This window comes from Emys orbicularis, chromosome 2, assembly GCF_028017835.1.
Source record: "Emys orbicularis isolate rEmyOrb1 chromosome 2, rEmyOrb1.hap1, whole genome shotgun sequence".
Classification (NCBI taxonomy): domain Eukaryota; kingdom Metazoa; phylum Chordata; order Testudines; family Emydidae; genus Emys; species Emys orbicularis.
This window is the reverse complement of record NC_088684.1, coordinates 105,793,041-105,809,306: the sequence shown is the minus strand read 5'-3', so window position 1 is coordinate 105,809,306 and position 16,266 is coordinate 105,793,041. Positions and strand designations below refer to the sequence as shown.

The following is a 16,266-nucleotide window of genomic DNA, read 5'->3' as shown; positions in this document are numbered from 1 at the left end:
GTCTGTATTTCTTGATCAGTATGTTCTCATTTTCAGTGCTGTGCCAAAAAAAAAAAAGTTATTGGCTTATTCAATTAATGAATATGGTTCAATAAAATAGGAGCATCCTTGTACAATTAACATCTTAATTTAAGATTTGAGATGGTGGTTTCAATGTTATGAAATATTTTTTGTTTTTCCACAGAAATTAGGCATCAGAAGTGACAGAAGAATATAGTGCACATAATGATTTACTGCACTTCCTTGCTCTGTTTAATATGGGTTCCTTTAAATCACAAAAATCAACTCATTTATCTCAAATTCAGGGATTTTTTTTTCAGATGGGTTAAAGGAAAATCATGGTAATAGAAGGAAAATATCACCAAATACTACAGGACAATTAAAGTGAGACAACTATATAACTATGAAGTATGCTGATTGGTGTTAGTTTTTTAAATTTTATTTTTATTTCTCTGGCTTCTGTCCAGAGATCTAGGCACCATTCATTGGTTCATCAATTCTTTAGTTACAAATTAGGGTCATTGTGATAGTTCAGGTATGTGATAAAGTCTTAATTTTTCCTGTTAATTTTATATACAACTAGCTGAAAAATAAATAGTTTAAAAATGCAGCATGCTATAGTGCAGGGATTGGCAACCTTTGGCACACGGCCCGTTGGAAATCCACTGGCGGGCCGGGATGGTTTGTTTACCTGCAGCGTCCGCTGGTTCGGCCAATCGCAACTTCCACTGGCCATGGTTTGCCGTTCCAGGCCAATGGGGGCTGCAGGAAGCGGCGTGGGCCGAGGGATGTGCTGGCTGCTGCTTCCCACAGCCCCCGTTAGCCTGGAACGGCGAACCGTGGCCAGTGAGAGCTGCAATCGGCCGAACCTGCAGATGCTGCAGATAAACAAACCGTCCCAGCCCACCAGCGGTTTTCCCTGATGGGCCACGTGCCAAAGGTTGACGATCCCTGCTATAGTGCATGCTGTTAGCAGAATCAAATCCCAGGCATATCAAATTATTTAAAATGACCTCAACCTTTTTTAAATACAATTTAGATTCCAAATAAATGCAGACTTACATGGCAAAATATTTTAACAATATTTGAAAATCAGGTGCTAATCTTCTGTCAGGATGCAAAATTACAATGTTTGACTCTGCCCCTACCCTCCATACACTACAATTCAGGATATAATGGGAGCCTAAACTAAGGCAATTTTAGGCATTAACTTTGCTCTGTGTTCTTGGGATGTCACCTGAGAAATTTGCTAAAATGAGTTCAGGATTTGAAAATACGTAGTGTAAACTTACATAAGTTCTGTTTCTGAGTTAGTCTCAAACTGTTACTTACGAGATATTCAGTTTAATATTAAGCATTTAAATTGAATCTACAAGGTGATAGTCTATTAGAATATATTGTGGATCTGGGTGTGCAGTTCCCATTGAGGGAATATATGCACTCCAAAGCATTTATTTTTGGCATTTTAGTGGAGCTTCAGGTATCCAGACCAAATGGAAAGATGTAATGCATAGGAAGCCTTCATTGTTAAACAAAGCACCAAAAACTTAATTTCTCTAAATAATGCTCTCTGTGATTTAGAGAATCTTTCATCTGTGTTAAGCCTTGTCTGCACCAGGACTTTGTCTACTAGTGAAGTTTGACAACTGGTTCAGACAGTGTAGATAATTCTTAATGGACCCTTAATGAGCTTGATATAAGAGAGATGCTAGAGTGGGAGGACAGACTCCTTCCGTTCCAACCTTCATAGTCACAAACTGAAACTCACATGCCCACCTTTAAAAGGGATGGAGAACGTGGGCACCAAGCCTTCCTCCCCATTAGTGTGGAAGCAGCTTACAGCATAACTACACACAACTTTGTTTTACAGAGTAACTCTCACCATCAGATCCTCATTGGTATTTTCTATCCCGGCCTGTGCCATTAGGTCAGTGACATGCTTTTCAAGGTCATCAATACGTTCACCCATTTCTTTCAGTAAAAAGTTAAAGAGAACATTATGTATAGCAAGAGTACGGTTTTGCTGACTTTCACTTCTATGAAATGTTTACCAGTCAGAAGTTCCTCTTCCAGATGTCTCCGTATCATATCCATTCATTGTTCATCTATCTCATGTAAAATTGAAGCTGGAAGGAATGTTACAAAATTGTATTGCAATAATAGTCTTATAGTATCTGAAAAGGGCCGTGCTCAGTGAGTGTTTTGAATGCTTACTTGAATGCCTACCTACTCAGTGGAGTTAGAATAGCTTTCTTCCTAACAGACTGTTTTTTTTTTTGTGAGAAATGTGCCTCAAGAAGTTGCTCTGAAAGAGAGAAATTATGCTGTATAACACCCTATTACCTAGGAGGCCATAGTGAATTACAGCTGCATCTACTAATGCTACCTGTAAGGTCAACCATGAACAACATAAATATGCAATCAAAATGTACACAGAAGCTGAATTACAAAAATGTGGTGGGGGGGGCAGGGGGGGAATAAGATAGGAGGTTGGTTGCTGCACAAGATAAGCTGTAACAAGTTTCCAGATACCTGTGACCCAGTTTCTGTATTGTTAATTAGTGAGCGAGACCTCAGAGCCCTTTTTGTTCTCAGCTTCTCTCTCTTTGGGTCCAATTCTCCTTTCCCTATACATGGAAGGCTAAAAGAAAGTTTGTACTTTCTATTTGTTATGCATGATACACTAATTTAAAAAGCAGTTCTTATAGACCTCTCTTTTTCCTCTTTCACGGTTCTTGCCGAGGTGATTGTACCTGGCCTTCAGGATATTGCAGACAACTTACCACCTTTTCTTATAGATTTCCCTCAGCAAGAACTGCTGTACGCTGGCTAGTCTTTACCATAAAATATCAGCATTCTTCTTAGGAAAGGTAAAATATTTAACTATGGTACAATTTGGATTTCTGTATAAATGGGTGGTTAATTGTATTCAGGATCTTTCTGAATACCAAACTGAAGTGTAAGTGTATCCAGATCTTGATTTCTCAAAGTAAAATACCAGATAAACCAACCAGGTGAAACAGTTAGTGTTTTTTATATAAGCTTATTTAAAATCCTACTGAACTTGCTCTATTAATCTAGTAACATACAGAATAATAAAAAAGGATATTTCTCAGAGTTAACTTTTCAGTCAAAGCTTGAAAGTTCTCCTGCAGTTGCTGTAGTAGGTTTTCTGCCTGTAAAAAATAACTATTTAATTAAGACATCCACCCAAATCAGCAAAGAATATACTGTCTTGACACTTCAGAAGCACTTTCTGTTCTGTGAAAAATAAAACATGGTGTGATAATTTCACTAACAATACTGTGATGAAATAGAAGGAAAATCAAATTAGAAAAGCAGTGTGTGAAAGATGCATGGCTAAGAAGTTCATTGGATCTTACTGATGTCTCTTTATTAATGATCTGGATGATGGGATTAATTGCACCCTCAGCAAGTTCGCAGATGACACTAAGCTGGGGTAAGAGGTAGATACGCTGGAGGGTAGGGATAGGGTCCAGAGTGTCCTAGACAAATTGGAGGATTGGGCCAAAAGAAATCTGATGAGATTCAACAAGGACAAGTGCAGAGTCCTGCACTTAGGAAGGAAGAATCCCATGCACCACTACAGGCTGGGGACCGACTGGCTAAGCAGCAGTTCTGCAGAAAAGGACCTGGGGATTACAGTGGACAAGAAGCTGGATATGAGTCAGCAGTGTGCCCTTGTTGCCAAGAAGGCCAACGGCATATTGGGCTGTACTAGTAGGAGCATTGCCAGCAGATCGAGGGAAGTGATTATTCCCCACTATTCGGCACTCGTGAGGCTACACCTGGAGTATTGTGTCTAGTTTTGGTCCCCCTGTTACAGAAGCGATGTGGACAAACTGGAGAGAGTCCAGCGGAAGGCAACGAAAATGATTAGGGTGCTGGGGCACATGACTTACGAGGAGAGGCTGAGGGAACGGGGGTTATTTAGTCTGCAGAAGAGAAGAGTGAAGGGGGATCTGATAGCAGCATTCAACTATCTGAAGGGGGGTTCCAAAGAGGATGGAGCTTGGCTGTTCTCAGCGGTGGCAGATGACAGAACTAGAAGCAATGGTCTCAAGTTGCAGTTGGGGAGGTCTAGGTTGGATATTAGGAAACACTATTTCACTAGGAGGATGGTGAAGCACTGGAATGGGTTACCTAGGGAGGTGGTGGAATCTCCATCCTTAGAGGTTTTTAAGGCCCAGCTAGACAAAGTCCTGGCTGGGATGATTTAGTTGGCGTTGGTCCTGCTTTGAGCAGGGGATTGGACTAGATGACCTCCTGAGGTCTCTTCCAACCCTAATATTCTATGATTCTATGTATGAACACATGAAAGAACAAATACAACTATTCTTTTCCAGATTGGCTTAGAGGAGCTGTAACTAGCAATCTAATTAGTAAGAAGATCATCCTGAGACACAATCACACAGACTGAAGGTATCACTCAGGTACCCACTCCCAACCGATGATGAATCAAGTAATTAAAAGTTGAATATATTTTCTTTGCCTTCTGCACAATTATATCTCATGTTTGTTTCCTGTATGCAAAATGGGGATACCTCTCTCACATGGGTGTTGTGAGGCTAACTATGTTTGTAAAAACAATGAGGAGTCTGGTGGCACCTTAAAGACTAACAGATTTATTTGAGCATAAGCTTTCGTGGGTTAAAAAACCCACTTCTTCAGATACATGGAGTGAAAATTACAGATGCAGGCACCTGCGGAAGTGAGGAAATAGATTGACAGAGCGAGATGGGTACCCAGAAGTCACCTTCTACAAGACAGGCCCAAAAAGGAAAATAACACCACCACTGGCCATCTTGTACAGCCCCACAGCTAAAACCTCTCCAGCACATCATCAACGATCGACAACCTATCCTGGAAAATGATCCCTCACTCTCACAGACCTTGGGAGGCAGGCCAGTCATCTCTTACAGACAACCCCCCAACCTGAAGCAAATATTCACCAGCAACTATACACCACACCACAGAAACACTAACCTAGGAACCAATACCTGTAACAAACACAATTGCCTACTCTGTCCCCATATCTACACTAGCGACACCATCAGAGGACCCAAACACATCAGCGGGGGCTCATTCACCTGCACCTGCACATCTACTAATGTGATATATGCCATCATGTGCCAGCAATGCCCCTCTGCCATGTACGTTGGCCAGCCCAGACAGTCTCTACTTAAAAGAATGGACCCAAATCAGACATCAGGAATGGTAACATACAAAAGCCAGTAGGAGAGCACTTCAATCTCCCTGGACACTCGATAACAGATTTAAAAGTAGCCATCCTTCAACAAAAAAACTTCAAAAACAGACTTCAAAGAGAAACTGCAGAGCTCCAATTCATTTGCAAACTTAACACCATTAATTTGGGCTTGAATAGGGACTGGGAGTGGCTGGCTCACTACAAACGCAATTTTCCCTCTCTTGGTATTGACACCTCATCAATTATTGGGAGTGGACCACATCTACCCTGATTGAATTGGCCTTGTCAACACTGGTTCTCCACTTGTAAGGTAACTCCCTCCTCTTCATGTGTTAGTATATTTATGTCCGTATCTGTAATTTTCACTCCATGCATCTAAAGAAGTGAGGTTTTTTACCCATGAAAGCTTATGCCCAAATAAATCTGTTAGTCTTTAAGGTGCCACTGGACTCCTCATTGTTTTTGTGGATACAGACTAACACGGCTACCCCTCCGATATGTTTGTAAATCATATTGAACTCCTGGGATGGAAGGCACTATAAATGTGAAGTACCACTAAGGGCTTGTCTACACTGGCAATTTACAGTGCTGCAACTTTCTCGCTCAGGGCTGTGAAAAAACACCTCCCTGAATGAAGCAAGTTTCAGCCCTGTAAAGCGCTGGTGTAGACAGTGCACCAGGGCTGGGAGCTGCGCCCCTCGTGGAGGTGGGTTTTTTAGGGATGTGACCCCACAAGCCACTTAAAGCGCTGCCAGTGTACACCAGCCCTTAATACAATATTACCATACTGTTTGTTACGATTATATTATATTAGTAATTGCTCTTTTCATCCCTAGATCTCAAGGTGGGTTTACAGAAGAAGTGAAACAGCATTATCTTCATTTGAGAGGTGGGAAAACAGGCACAGAGGGCCAAATAACAAGATTAGTTAAGGAAACTTTAAGTGTAAACACAACTTGGGTAACAAACTTTCCAGTGCTTTACATTTTCCGGTGGTGTCTCAGTAAGAGCTGCTGACGGGGACAGAACCTTACCTGTTTCCTTGTTTAAACGCGTGATAAGCTGAACTAGCCTGACTAGCTGTTGCGGTTTACAAAGAACATTCTTCTATCACCCTCCTCTTGTTGGGGAAACTCCGCTTTATGCCACTGACTCCAAAAGGTGAGAATCCAGCGTGGGGCAGAGCTATTGCCCCCTAGCCGTGGGGCGCTAGGAAGGAGCTGCCACTACTGTTACCGGACTCGGCAGTGTGCTGGGGCTTTGCAGAGGAACCGGCACCTCCTCCCTCCCTGTAGCCGCTTCTCTGGGTTACTGACCGTGACCCAGAGAGGGAGAGTCGCTGGAGAGCGGCAGCCCGCGTGTGGCAGGGCGGCTCCCGGGCTGTGATCCCCCCCCCCCCCCCCCCTGCGCCCGGCCCGCCCTGCTGGGACCCGCACTCACAAACTGCGAGAGTTCCTGCGCGCTCCGCGGGTCGTTATCTGCCATCCTTCGCCAGCTGCCGCCTTGCCCCCGCGCCGGCCCCTGTCCTACTCCTCCCTCCTCCTTCGGCGGCGGCCTGCGAGACAGCACGGACCCGCTCCCACCTCCCGCCTCCCTAGCGCGCCAAGAGGCGCTGAGCAGGAGCCTGCCCGGGCAGAGAGACACGCGCGCAAAAAGAGGTCACCGCTTCCTCGAGGGACCTGGGGTCTTGTCAGCCCCGCATCGCGCCGCAATGCCCGCAGCGCAGCGGGCCACCCCCGCAAAGCCCTTCCTTCCCGCACTTCTCACTCCACCTGCTGACACAGACTGCTAGCTATGCGCAGCCAGACACACCCTGCCACACCAACCTCCACCACTGGGTACACTGCTTGCCCCAGGGACACTACCAAACAACACACGAGCTCACTGACATACATAAGAGGTCAGAGTCAGACTAGATGATCAGATGGTCTCCCTGGCCCTAACCAATGGGAAATGGACACACAGGACACACCCTCACAAACATTTTCACCCACACACAGGAACAATGTCAGACACCCTGGACAAACATGCAAACGTTGACAAATACCTGGGAGACACTGCCCAATTCTTTGTCTCTGACACACACGTACACAGTGAATAAACACAATGCATGAGATTTAGATGTTGCCTGATCACCAACGCTGGCAGTGGACCGCCAACAGACACACTCACACACACAAAAAGAAAAAGTATCTTGCTGAACTTTTTAATGTCAAATGACTTTAAAAATGAGTGTTAAAAAGACTCTGCGTTCCATTACTGATGTCAGCTGGAATATTTCCTAATGAAGTTCATTTATGTCTTTATCAGTGTTAAATTCAAATGTTTAAAAAGATAGGCCAAAATATTTTGCAAAGAGCCCCCTCCTATTTAATCAAGACTCTAAATATGGAGGTGGATATTTAGGACATTATTACAATATTTTAAAAATGAAGCTGGTAAAATTACAAAATTAAATAAAATAGCATTGGATATAAACTACAGTCATTTTAAATCTGTGAATTACATCCAAGTAAACCAGCCATCTGAGTTATTAAATCAATTTCCTGCTAATACAAAGCAGCATAAAAAAGTGAAGTACAACAAAACACTTAAAAAAAATCCGTTTAAAAAAAAATTGTGCGGCGGGCAGGTCATGCCTTTGAAAGGAGAGATTTTATTTTACTTGAGATAACAAGGAAGAAGATAATCTCCGTAGGAAGTGGCTTGAACATTGCAAAAGGGTGTGAATTTAATTAGATGGTAACTGAACTGTTGAATTTACCTTTGTTATTTGCTCAGCATAATGAATTAATGAGATTATCCTCCACAGTGGAATTTCAGGCACTCCTCCCATTTATCATTTGAAACCTCTGGCTCATCAGGTTTTGCAGCCTTCAGAGATTCTGTCAGGTAAATACTTTGCGGTGCCCCCTGTGATGTGGGGCCTGAGCAACTGCCCTGCTTCCTATCCCTTAACGTGGCCCTGACTTTTATATGCAGAAAAACAGTTGTTGTGACACAGGTAGGCCGTGGAGTTTTTATTGCATGTTGGAGAGGGCTCAGAAAGAAAAAGGTTGAGAATGCCTGCAGTAATCCACACTGAGGCTAAAACATTCAGCAGAGTAATAACCAAATAATGAAGTAGGGGCTTGATTTTCTGAGGTCCTGAGTAACTACAATTCCAAATGAAATCAATGACTATGTCTACATGATGGGCTGGGGCAATAAAATGAAATGCCTTACATTGCCTTCCCTGTCAGTATGCTGCACAGTATAAACCAGCCATGCCAGATTGTCCTGAGTCACCCGAGTATTCCAAACTCTGCCAGGCAGAAGGGTGTGTGTATAGTCCATGCGTTCAGTCCTAACTGTCCCAAGGGGGTAATGTGTAGTACCTGTATGTACCTGTAATGTGTAGTACCTGTGCCCGGGGGCACAACTTATCTCCTTTTATAGGAGATAGAATGTGTTATCTGGTTTCAGCGCGTTTTGACCACAAGTCTTAGCTTACTTCTGCAAAGCTTGCCCTCTTCACCTCCGCAAAGTGTACCCTTTTTACCTTTGCAAAGCGGAAGTTTGAGGCCTAACACTGACAATACCTTTGTTAATTTTAAGCTTGGCAATACTTTTGCTCAGAGATTAATCACAGTTGATTTTCCCATGGATTTTAAGCCACTCCTGGCTGGTTTGTCTCACATAGTATGAACTTCAGGTGGCTGTTGAGATTTTGGTGCAGAGCATATTTATTAGGTCTGCCTCTGTAGCTCACGAGCCCCTTCGTTTGGAGATGTGCTGGTCAGTCCCAAACATCTAAAAAGGTCTTTTAAGAGACAAGATGGGTGAGGTAAAATATTTTATTGTACTAGCTTCAACAGAAGCTAAGATAATTCCTCATCCACCTTGTCTTTTTAATATCCTGGGACTACAACACCACTGCGTATAAAAGGTCTTTCGCATAGACGGATGGCTGGCTTCCAATGACTTGGAACAGAAATTCATGCTACCAGTAAGGAATCTCCAGAACTATAATGTTCTCTTGCCTGAAAGATAGTAAAACCATCGGTAGTGAAACATAGTGAGTGGGGAAAATAGTGAGGATTTATAAATAATTTAAAGGGAATTTGTAAAGTGCATTTTACCATGATGTTTGAAGTCCTGCTGAGTAGAGCTCACAGGACTCTGAGCCAAGAAATGTTGTGTGTGAAAAAACATAAAACCCAATGATAAAAAGTAGCATCTTTTGACCTTGAGTTGGTCACTCACTGTGTAGCAGTTGTAATTTTTTTCTCATGCTCAAACAATAGCTTGTTCTTTCATTTGCCTTACCAGGCCCTTCCACTTCTACAGCGCACACACAGACAAACAGGAGCCTTAGGGTGTGAACTGTGATGCAGTGGGTAAGGAGGAAGCGGATCTGACATGAAGTAATGGGTGAGATTCAACAGAAGGCAAACCAGCAGCTGGAATACCAGCAAGAAAAAGATGCAGGACAGGTGGAAAGAGAGAGGCTGGACAGTGTGAAGAGAGATTGGTAGAAGCGCTTTTGGAGCAGGAACACAAGTTGAGGGAGGATGATAGAGTACATCAAAAAGAACTGTTTGAGAGGATAATGGTGCTCATGATAATAAGACTGCAGGCTCCAGGTCCTGCTGCTCCAGCTGCAACACCTCCTCCAGCCTCACGCCCTGAGTCACCTCAATGCTACCATGTCCTGCAGACCATGCTCTCTTTAGACAATACTGGGGTTGAGAACTGTATAGTTGGAATCTCCAGATGTATCCTCTGCAGTTCTCCATTCTAGTCTAGCAGCAGCCTAGAAGGGGCAAGGAGAAGAGACAGTGGACGTAAAGAAATAGTTACAGTTATTGGGTGGCACTGAACAGAACTTGAGTGTTTTGCACTGGTGTGCATTGCGTTTCCTCACATCCACTATTCCCTGGATTTTGCACTACTTTTGTTTGTTGTGTTGTAAGTTTGTCTGCCTATCAGATTTTTAACATTGAGAGTTTCTATTACATGATTGTTTACAAATAAAGCATTCCATGTGCACACAAAGTATAATTGCAGTTTATTACGTTTATTTCAGAGGAACTTCATCACAGTAATTCATAAGCTGTGCTTTGAAGTACATGACAAGTTTAAATAACATGCATAACCTCCACCACATTAATTTCAAAACATGTCACACAATTAAGTTGTGTGTTTGTGTATGGCCAGTTTTTATAAACTGCATAAAATTTTTCATACATATAACAGTACAGTATAAACTGCATGATGAGGTACATGGCCTGAATATACAAAATGCATAATACAAAATCATAAAAACCGCCTTCCGGATTTGGCCTACATCCACAGGATAACTGTGGCATAATTACAAATACTGCTATTCATTCATATTTCTGTACATATACGCACATATATTATTTAATTCCCCCACACCCATTGTAGCATGCAAACCCATGATGGGGGCGCACAAAGCATCCCTGATTTTGGTTGTGCGTATGGATTGTGCAACAGTAATGACAAGGGGACTTTCTGACTGTGTGTACTGGTCTAGAAGTCCAGCAGTGTCTTGAATCCAGTCTAGGCAAAATGACTCACCTTTGTCCTCATGGACACTATGCAGACTACAGCATGCAATAATAATGTGGATGACACTGATGACACTGGCATCCAAATGGTTCTGTAAGCATCTCCACCAGGATTTCAATCTGCTACACACACATTCCATCCCCATCCTACAACTACTGAGTGTGGAGCTGAACCTTCTTTTGCCAGGTCCTCTGAAATCAAGGTTAAGTTTCATAAGGTGACGTTGTGCAGTCTATATGGTTTTATAAAAACTTGATAATAAGTCAATATAATGTAACTGGGATAGTTTTAGAGAAAATATGGTAATAAGTGAATATAACGTAACTGGGATATGCTTCATGCAAAAGGTCTCTTGTAAGGTATCATTACAAAGCTTATAATCTACTGAGTATGATCATCTGATTTGTATAAATGTACCACTCTTGTATCTAAAACTAGAAATATAAAATGTAACTCTGAGGGCCTATTGTAATTATGTAAAGTGTGGGCCATTAATGATGGTTTGGAATCTTGATGACTCCCATTGTCTGCAGATGGTTGTGTTTACCTGTGAGTCTTCCTGTATATGTGTGTGCTGGCAAGTGAGTAATGAAGTCTTGCAGTGACATGTGATCATGTCACCTGAACTGGAATCCATCTTTAACCTGGTGCTTTTCCAGTGGGGGAATGGAAACCCAGAGGGACAAAGGGTTCCCGCCTTATGCAAAAGATATATAAAGGGGTGGAAGAGAACAGAGGGAGTGAGGAGCCATCATGAAGAATCCCCTAGCTATCACCTGAACTGGAACAAGAGCTGTACCGGGGAAAGAATTGTGCCCAGGCCTGGAAGGTGTCCAGTCTGAGAAAAACTTACTGAAGTATCTCTGAGGGTGAGATTATCTGTATTTAGTTTGATTAGACATAGATTTGCACATTTTATTTTATTTTGCTTGGTGACTTACTTTGTTCTGTCTGCTACTACTTGGAACCACTTAAATCCTACTGTCTGTATTTAATAAAATCACTTTTTATTTAGTAATTTACTCAGAGTATGTATTAATACCTGAGGGAGCAAACAACTGTGCATATCTCTCTATCAGTGTTATAGAGGGCAAACAATTTATGAGTTTGCCCTGCATAAGCTTTATGCAGGGTAAAATGGATTTATCTGGGTTTAGACCCCATTGGGAGTTGGGCATCTGAGTGCTAAAGACAAGCACACTACTGTGAGCTGTTTTCAGGTAAACTTGCAGCTTTGGGACAAGTGATTGAGACCCTGGGTCTGTGTTGGAGCCAGACAGGAGTGTCTGACTCAGCAAGACAGGGTGCTGGAGTCCTGAGCTGGCAGGGAAAACAGGAGCAGGGGTAGTCTTGGTACATTAGGTGGCAGCTCCCAAGGGGGTTTTTGTGATCCAACCCATCACACTCTGAAATCAAGGTTAAGTTTCATAAGCCATGGCAGAAAAGGGTAAGTGGGGTCCCCTAGAATAACAGTGGGGACAATGACTCCATTTATAACAATAGCCTTCAGTGGAAATAATGTCCCAGCTTGTCCATGAAGGTGAAGTCCGGAACTTTGGAAAACCCTGGCATCACGCACCTTGCTAGTACATCCCACATTAGTGTCCATAAACCTGCCACTCTGGTCGATCAGGGCTTGCATAATGATGGAGTATGTAGCTTTTTTGTTTTTTGTACTCAAGTTTCTTGCAGAAGGCCAACCATGGACACATGAGTCCCATCAATGGCCCTGATGCAGTTTGGAAAGCCCATTCTCTCAAAAAACAGCAGTTATTTGATGGACATTGTTTATTCCCACCACCTTTAAGTAAATCACAATCCTCACACTTCACAAGCGTCCATCACCATAATCCCAACAGTGGATTTGCCAACACCAAGTTAGCCATGGACCTGTAACAATGGGGGATAGCTGGCTTCCAGATGGCTACAGCAATCTGCTTCTGAACTAGCATGACCTCCCTCATGCGTGTATCCTGATGCTACAGGGTTGAGGCAAGCTGCTCACAAAGCTCCAAGAACGTTTGCTTCTTCATGTTGTCAAAGTTAGACTCAGGACTCATAGTTTGTCAGACCACTCTGTTTTATTAGCACAGTGCTCTGCTAATACATTCAGATAATGTGAGCCCCCATGCAAGATTCAAACAGTCTTATTTATACAGATAAAAGGGTGCGAACTAAACAAAGGGACAGAGAGAGCAAAATTGTAAAATTTGCATAGGGCACAATATGCATATCCTGCTTCCTTATTAACTCTTATCGATCTAAGGCTAATGCTTCACCAATTGCCCTTAAGTGGGGCAATTCATTAAGCAGTTAATGTCTGCTTTCCTGCCCCCTGGCTTGCAGCATTTCTACTTAAAGGTACATACAGCATTCTTTAATTCATTCTATTTCTTTAATATAATTCATTTCACTTTCACAATCCCTCCTTTTGGTCAAGCTTACGCAAAGACCAACAATTACTGGGTTCCACATATTAATCATTCTTTATCTCTTCGTTCATCAGTGATATTTCGAAATCATCATATTAGCATTCTGTTTTGGGGCAGTCACTTGGGTGGCATACCTTACACAATTCTGGATACAACAGGAGATTAGCTGAAAACATTCAAAAATCATTAAGATTTCAAACAGGATAGTCAGGGCTCCCTGAAACAACCAGTTTCCTATGCCAGAGAAATTGAACAGGTTACTTAGCCACTTCCATAAAGAACTTGGCTCTTCCTGGGGAAGATATGCAATTTGTTCTAAGTGACTAGCGCGATCTATTACCTCATTGGTGTCGTCAGGTATGAACACACAACATTCTTTTCCAATGAGATCACAGGTCCCTCCTTTGGCCGCCAGCACTATGTCCAATGCCTGACGGTTTTGGAGGGCCATCTGTCAGATCGCCTCTGTTTCTTTGGCCAGGGTTTTTTTAACTCTCTCCGGTTTCATTTGCCATTATTTCAACTACTGCTTGTAACCTCAGGAGCCTTTTTGCATGGTGTTGAAAGATTGTATTGTTTTCAATAAGGTTACTGTAGGGGGAACATAAAATTGATTTTTCTGTTTGATCATCAGGTCAAGAAAAAATTTCATATCCCCATACCCAGCCCGCCACTTTTTAGTTTTGTTCGAATAATCCCATACATGATTGGCCACAATATGCTGAAGGCAACAGCTTTTTCCCAGATCCAGCCCTGTCCCATTACACACCCAACACCAATGACCTTTTCCCTCCACCACACTTATCCTTTTAGATACATTTATTCCCACTGCTTCCCAAGTGTCATTATTGTTCCATGTTTTGTTAAATGGACGAGGTCCTCCAGTGAGGTCTGGGGAATTGAGTGGGATTGCCAGGACAGGAACACCAGCTTGAGAGTGGGCTTGGATGTGGCTGCAGATCCAGCAATTAGAAATATTAAGGGTCTGAGCTATCCACACTTGCTGCTGGATAAAAGAATTGTCATTGTGGATTCCCCAGACCTTAAGACACGAGGAACAGGCGCCACCAGAGGCGCATGTTGGAGGCAAGGCCCTTCTGCTTCTGACAACCTCAACTGAGGGAACTGCAGTCACGGTTTTACATCCACCAGGCAGCAGGCACTAGGCTCACTACTGCTTCTTTTTGGGCCTTGCTTTAGGTTGTCGTCTGTTTCTGGCAACCCTTACGAGAGCGTAGATGGTAAGGTATTGCCGGCTGTTCCTCTACATCTTCTTCTGGAGTCAAAATTGACTCTGCGTGGTCCTGAGGTGATGATTGGTTTGCTGGGGGTGGTGCCTTCTTACACTGCGAAGCGTGTATCCACGCTGTGATGCCAGACAGTTTAACAGCCGTCTGGATAGTAAGCAGTACCTGATGATTCTTTGATGTCCTTTAAGTCTCTTTACTTCTTCTTCCTTGACTCTGGCTATAACAATGGCCTTCACACCTTATCTTTTCCTGATGCATACATTCCTCATTCACACAAACAGATTGAGAATACAAACAGTAGTATTTTATATCGAGCAAAAAGGCATTGCAAATTAAAACCTTGCTAAGTTTTACAATCAATAACCAAGACAATTTACATTGAGATCCAGGCCTTTAATGTTCCTCTAATCTACTTAACATGGACACAATAGAGAATCCTGTTTCTTACTTACTAAACCTTAAAACAAAGAAATGTATATTTAACTAGAGTGCCTACTTTGTAATACATATAGGAAACCATAGTAGACATTATAAAACAAAAGGGTGACCATAATCAGTTATAAGGATTGTTCTGGTCTGTCATTCCTTTCTGCTATTCAAAAAGGGTGGCTGACAGGATGAAATCAAATCATACATTAATTCTTATGGGACATTATAAAATCCTGCTCCTACATATCCTCCTTTTGACACTAAGATTATTAATCGCCAGTGTCACTTCTGATTTAGTCCACGTAATAGAAAATACTGGGAGGTGATTTGGGCCTGTGGCTCTAGCTTTGCATACATTTGTTTTATCCAACAACACATTTCAAACATTCCAATTAAACCCACATACAATTTAAAACCAAAAACAATTAGGGTTAGTAACATTATTATGCCATTAGTTGTGGGAGACCATTCAGAAAATATGTTATACCAATGGTAAGCTGTTATGTCTTTCTGCAGTGGCAATTCTTAACATGTTGCCATTTGCATGTATAATATGAATGGTTTGGTTTCCCACATTGCCTTTTTGTTTGTTTTAGGAACTATGTTACCTTTTTACCTTTTGCAAACACAGTACTTACATTACATTTAAATTTGTCTATTGGAAGGTTGCTAACACTTCCATTCTTTTAAAACACTTTTTCCCAAGAATTAACACATACACATAGCCCATTATACAGTACTTTGGTCTCATTATTCATTTTACCCACATACAGGATCCTAGTGAGATGTCTTTACTACAGGGCTTTGGAGCAACAGGCATGGATAATCATACCCACTTTTATTTGTTTCTGTATTAGGTTGTCCTGTAGCTGGTATCAGCTTTTTCTGAAAGACAAAAAGTAACATTTTTCTACCCCTTTTGGGGTGGCATTCATTATTGCTTAAAATATTCCTTTTTTCACAAATACCCTTGCTGATTGCAGGCAAAACAAGAGGAATTACCTCCATATTTTCCTGTGTTTTTGTTCTATAGGCAGGCCAGGTTTCAATGGGTTCTATCTTTTAAGAGTTATGGGGAAATTATCCCACTGTTCAGTCATTAAATCCATGAGGTGGTGTACCTCAGTTTTTCCTTTACAGCAGGCCAAGTTTACAATGTCTTTCCTGCTGTGTTAAGCTTTAAGTTTGTTCACAGGTAACAGCTGAAAAGCATCATTACCATAAAGGATTTTTTTTTTAAAAATCATACACACTATACATTGTTACAGGGGTACTTATTAACATTAAATTTATTTTAATTAAAGGTATCTTGTTATACCGTGCCTTTTATTTAGACAATTTGTTTGCTGAC

General features: G+C 42.0%; 1 protein-coding gene across 1 annotated transcript; it reads right to left on the bottom strand.

The window, feature by feature from the left end:
• HSBP1L1 (heat shock factor binding protein 1 like 1) lies at positions 1-6,715 on the bottom strand. Its single transcript, XM_065397639.1, has 4 exons — positions 6,671-6,715; positions 3,110-3,176; positions 1,883-1,977; positions 1-38 (listed from the first exon to the last, which is right to left on the bottom strand). Exons 1-4 carry the CDS (start codon positions 6,713-6,715, stop codon positions 33-35), a joined length of 213 nt encoding a protein of 70 aa, XP_065253711.1. The 3' UTR covers positions 1-32.
• Positions 6,716-16,266: the final 9,551 nt, after the last annotated feature.